At 42.8% G+C, this 5,991-nt stretch overlaps 1 protein-coding gene across 1 annotated transcript; it reads right to left on the reverse strand.

Moving 5' to 3' along the window:
• Positions 1–2,375: 2,375 nt before the first annotated feature.
• On the reverse strand, positions 2,376–5,540 carry LOC146644697 (uncharacterized). The gene has a single exon (XM_085394218.1). The coding sequence runs from the start codon at positions 5,445–5,447 to the stop codon at positions 2,376–2,378; it is 3,072 nt and encodes a 1,023-aa protein (XP_085250344.1). The 5' UTR covers positions 5,448–5,540.
• Between the last annotated feature and the right edge of the window lie 451 nt (positions 5,541–5,991).

The raw sequence follows: 5,991 nt of genomic DNA on the forward strand, positions 1-5,991 counted from the left end.
CAACATCAGCCACGATCACTTCACCTGTGGTGCTGGAACGACTTTCCGCCATCTCTCCAGTTTCACTTTCTTTTATCTCTACAGGCGTCATGTCATTTTCATCCTTATTGTCCTCTGTGATTCCTGTGTCTGTGCTCCATTTGGTGAGAGCGCTGCTCACCTCCTCAACAACCATTGCCTTCTCAGAGATCTTTGATTCAGTACTCTCTGAATTAGACGGGCTAGGGGAACTAGCTGCGCCGCCCTTTGACATGCACTGGCTGCTTAGCTTACCTGCACATTTTTCCAAACACGAGGCTGCGTGAGAGACCATGCGTCGAAGGTTTTTTGTGGTTGTCATTTTTCCACTGACATAAACGGCAGGATCTGACCGTAAATCCGGGTTGTTCAAGAGTAGAGTCACAGCTGAGTCGACCTTTTCTGAGATCTCCAATTCAATCAGTTTTGTCAGCTTCTTACTGGACTGACAGTTTTCATGGGGGATGTTAAGAGCGATGCCAATGCTGGTTGAAAGAGAGTCTCCCAGCGACGGAGCTATTTTTGCCACAGGTATGCTGATACCTGTTTGGGACAATTCGTCTGTCATTAACTCCTGAAGTGTGGGAAGTGCAGATTTCAGGATGCCGCTAGAAACTATCTGAATGATTTCGATTATCATATCAGCCAGTAATGCTTGGAGATCAGAGTCCCAGATTCCCTGTTCAATCATTCCCCATTGTACCTGGGAGAACTGATCGAAACACTTGGTTATAGCTGGTAAAATATGCTCGGGAATAATGGGGATAGAGCCTGTAGTCTGAAATTCAGCCATTGTGGACGTTTCTGTTTCAGTAAAATTATTTGAAGGACTTTGAAAATCTAAGATTCTAGAGTGCGAAGATCGCGGTCTGTACATCTCATTTACTTAACGCTAAGTAGATTGTGAGTCCTGGCGGGTTCTATATATAGGCTCAGTTGACTGTAACGTCACGGGCACGTCAAAGCGTTCGCTTACGTCACAGTCAGGCGATCAAAGCGTTCGCTACTTCACGTCACACGCATGCGCACTGTCTGTGTTTTGAACTCCCACGCACAGGCTTCCCGACTTAAACCGCTAATAAATTCTTACATACACATCGTGTTGGTGTAAAATACAGTATCTGGAAGCGAAAGGACATTTAGCCTCGTTATTTACTCTCTTATTAAAATGCACAACACCCATATATAAAGTAACCGCGTGCGGCATTTTAAGAGAGTAAATATTGACTCAAGCAAGATTTAAAAAGCATTACAAGTTGATCATGACCCTAATTCAGAAAGCATTAATTTTTTCCTGCAAAAGAACACAACCTCCAGGCTTTTTCAGCATTGTCAGTTTGTGCAAAGAATCATTTTCCACTACATGTACAACAGGTGAAAAACAAATTAAAATAAACACATTAAACCTCCCAAGTGTTTTTTGTTTAATTGCTATTATTTTTCATTTCCTAAAGATTAATTGAAAGGTCCATGGAGTTTGGAGGGTGAGGACCCAGGAAACCGCAACAAGGAGGAGAGGGACAGAAAATGGCAAGTCGCAAAGGAGGCCTTGGAGACCATGATGAAAATGTCCACCTCACTCAGGCTTTTTGCTTTAGACTTTCCATTCTGGACCAATCTATGTGCAGAAATGTGCCTAAAACCCTGAAAACTGTTAAACTTACCACAGATATTCACTTAGTGTCTATAATAACAACATTTAATAGTTTCATGAATTGTGTTCATCTCATACCCAAACCACCTTTATCAAATTCTACTCTAAATTCTGCTCTAATACAATACCAGTACTCATGACCAGAGTGCACAAATGCAACATTGTTTTTTCATACTTGACAACACAATAAAACACAAGAAAAATCAGAATATGTTTGAGATTAGGATTTTTATTTGATGGTAAATCAATTTTCTTAAAATTTCATTTTGTTTTACTTTGATGCTATAATAGATGATTTTAAAATTCAGTTAAATCTAAGATTATATAGCATCGCAGCAAAACAAGAGTCTCCTCAAGGTGCTTTATAATGTAAGGTGAAAACCCTACAGTATTAGCAGGAAAATACCCAACAATCAAAAGATCCCCTTTGAGCAAGCACTAGGCGACAGTGGGGAGAAAAAACTCCCTTTTAACAGGAAGAAACCTCCAGCAGAACCAGGCTCAAGAGGGGGCGGCCATCTGCTGCGACCGGTTGGGGGTGATGGAGAGACAATATAGGGAGACAAGATGAAATATACTTCTGTTGGCCAATTACATTGTTTTTGAATAAATTATTAAATGCTTCGAGATCTTTAAAGAAGCATTGTAGTGTGTGTGTGTGTGTGTGTGTGGGGGGGGGGGGGGGGGGGGTGCAGCTGGTCTTTTAGTCATCGCTGCTGCCCCTACAGCAGCTCCTAAACGGCTTCATTAAAGCTTTTCCCACTGCTCGAAAGAACCTTGTAATTTTAGACTTCAGTGGGGGATTGAGTACAACCTCAATAATCATGTCCAGGAGATCCAGAAAAAGTTCATCAAAAGTGTAATCATCTGGTGTAAGAGCCGAATGTACAAACTGATCTGCAGAGTCAAGCTCCTTTATAAGGGCCTTACTCATTTTCTTTAGCATCCGCCGTTTGTTATTTTTAAGAGCACTCAGATATCCTGGGATTCTGACCTTATCTAGAAGCAGATCTGTAAGACGCCTGGTGATCGCTTCGTAATTTTCTATATTCAGATAGTTTGTGTCGAAAAGACATTTCTCCAGGAGCTCATCTAACAGACAGTTACTGAAGTCTCTGACAATTTTCTCAGACTCCTCCTGTAAGTTTTCAGAGGTTGATGGCTGACTTTGAGCTTCTGTAAGCCCAGCTTCAGTGATTGGTTCAGGCTCAGGGCTGTTTTCTGGGGGTGGGCCCTGCTCTAGTACACTCACGCAGGAGACTGTTTCATTTTTGGGAGGACAATCTGGACGTGACTCTGGTTCAGACAGTCTGTCATTTTCTTTTTGCTCTGTTGGAGTCAGTGCTCTTAAAATCACATCCTGGATGTCTCCCACGGCACCAGAAATCTTGTCACTTTGAACAGTTTGATCCAAAGCAACCTCAATAATCATGTCCAGGAGATCCAGAAAAAGTTCATCAAAAGTGTAATCATCTGGTGTAAGAGCCGAATGTACAAACTGATCTGCAGAGTCAAGCTCCTTTATAAGGGCCTTACTCATTTTCTTTAGCATCCGCCGTTTGTTATTTTTAAGAGCACTCAGATATCCTGGGATTCTGACCTTATCTAGAAGCAGATCTGTAAGACGCCTGGTGATCGCTTCGTAATTTTCTATATTCAGATAGTTTGTGTCGAAAAGACATTTCTCCAGGAGCTCATCTAACAGACAGTTACTGAAGTCTCTGACAATTTTCTCAGACTCCTCCTGTAAGTTTTCAGAGGTTGATGGCTGACTTTGAGCTTCTGTAAGCCCAGCTTCAGTGATTGGTTCAGGCTCAGGGCTGTTTTCTGGGGGTGGGCCCTGCTCTAGTACACTCACGCAGGAGACTGTTTCATTTTTGGGAGGACAATCTGGACGTGACTCTGGTTCAGACAGTCTGTCATTTTCTTTTTGCTCTGTTGGAGTCAGTGCTCTTAAAATCACATCCTGGATGTCTCCCACGGCACCAGAAATCTTGTCACTTTGAACAGTTTGATCCAAAGCATCATTCTCTAACCACAAAAGAGTGTTTTGCAAAAACTTTTGCACTGAGTCTTCTACAGTCACATAGAGGACCTCGGGCGAAAAGGGTAACTCATCTGTTGGCTCTGCAGACCTAGAGATGACAGAGTCTGAAAGACATTTTCCTGATAGCATCACAGGGAGTACATATCTTTCAGTTGACTGGAGATGGTCATACACTTTATCTGTCAACTCCCTGGAAAACATCTCAATTTCCTTTATCTTTTCCAGGGGGTTCCAGATACGGTTCAAATGTTCTGGCCCGTTTAATTTATTAAACATTTGTTCAAGAACAGGTTTGATGGTGTTATAATCAACTGGGGAAGAACTCTTAAACATGCTATCCATCACTGGTGTGTTTACATAGCTACAAAAAGAACTGTAGCTGTCCATACAATCTGCTCTCTGATCATCAAGAGACTTGACCGGTTCGTGGAGACAGATGAAGAACCTTTTGTTTTTCTTCACCAGGTGTTTTATCTCTCTGATCATTTTGTAAAACTGCTTTTTGGCAAAAGCGCAGAAGTGGTCTTTGTGCAGCTTTTGGTCATTGCTTTTTCTGGATGGGATGCATGACGTGAAAAAGTTTTTCACCTTTTGGATATTTAACTGCACATTAAAAGCAGATTCGCGTGAGTCACATTTCTCACTAGATGTGACATCTTCACCATCAAAAGACTGCAGATTATCAATTATTGTGATTACAATGTCAGCTGCAGCTATTTCTGCTGGCGTGCTGGGACGCTGGAGACTTTCAGCTGTCTCAGCATCTGTGCACTTCTCTATTTCTGTGTCATCTTCGGCATTCGAATACTTCAGAGTGTCAAGTATTGCACTGACAACATCAGCCACGATCACTTCACCTGTGGTGCTGGAACGACTTTCCGCCATCTCTCCAGTTTCACTTTCTTTTATCTCTACAGGCGTCATGTCATTTTCATCCTTATTGTCCTCTGTGATTCCTGTGTCTGTGCTCCATTTGGTGAGAGCGCTGCTCACCTCCTCAACAACCATTGCCTTCTCAGAGATCTTTGATTCAGTACTCTCTGAATTAGACGGGCTAGGGGAACTAGCTGCGCCGCCCTTTGACATGCACTGGCTGCTTAGCTTACCTGCACATTTTTCCAAACACGAGGCTGCGTGAGAGACCATGCGTCGAAGGTTTTTTGTGGTTGTCATTTTTCCACTGACATAAACGGCAGGATCTGACCGTAAATCCGGGTTGTTCAAGAGTAGAGTCACAGCTGAGTCGACCTTTTCTGCGATCTCCAATTCAATCAGTTTTGTCAGCTTCTTACTGGACTGACAGTTTTCATGGGGGATGTTAAGAGCGATGCCAATGCTGGTTGAAAGAGAGTCTCCCAGCGACGGAGCTATTTTTGCCACAGGTATGCTGATACCTGTTTGGGACAATTCGTCTGTCATTAACTCCTGAAGTGTGGGAAGTGCAGATTTCAGGATGCCGCTAGAAACTATCTGAATGATTTCGATTATCATATCAGCCAGTAATGCTTGGAGATCAGAGTCCCAGATTCCCTGTTCAATCATTCCCCATTGTACCTGGGAGAACTGATCGAAACACTTGGTTATAGCTGGTAAAATATGCTCGGGAATAATGGGGATAGAGCCTGTAGTCTGAAATTCAGCCATTGTGGACGTTTCTGTTTCAGTAAAATTATTTGAAGGACTTTGAAAATCTAAGATTCTAGAGTGCGAAGATCGCGGTCTGTACATCTCATTTACTTAACGCTAAGTAGATTGTGAGTCCTGGCGGGTTCTATATATAGGCTCAGTTGACTGTAACGTCACGGGCACGTCAAAGCGTTCGCTTACGTCACAGTCAGGCGATCAAAGCGTTCGCTACTTCACGTCACGCACGCATGCGGTTAGTTTATATATGGGTGTTGTGCATTTTAAGAGAGTAAATAACGAGGCTAAATGTCCTTTCGCTTCCAGATACTGTATTTTACACCAACACGATGTGTATGTAAGAATTTATTAGTGGTTTAAGTCGGGAAGCCTGTGCGTGGGAGTTCAAAACACAGACAGTGCGCATGCGTGTGACGTGAAGTAGCGAACGCTTTGATCGCCTGACTGTGACGTAAGCGAACGCTTTGACGTGCCCGTGACGTTACAGTCAACTGAGCCTATATATAGAACCCGCCAGGACTCACAATCTACTTAGCGTTAAGTAAATGAGATGTACAGACCGCGATCTTCGCACTCTAGAATCTTAGATTTTCAAAGTCCTTCAAATAATTTTACTGAAACAGAAACG

The sequence above is a fragment of the Rhamphochromis longiceps genome, linkage group LG20 (genome assembly GCF_057381845.1).
Source record: "Rhamphochromis longiceps isolate RC_006_pf linkage group LG20, R_longiceps_female_GT1.1, whole genome shotgun sequence".
Classification (NCBI taxonomy): domain Eukaryota; kingdom Metazoa; phylum Chordata; class Actinopteri; order Cichliformes; family Cichlidae; genus Rhamphochromis; species Rhamphochromis longiceps.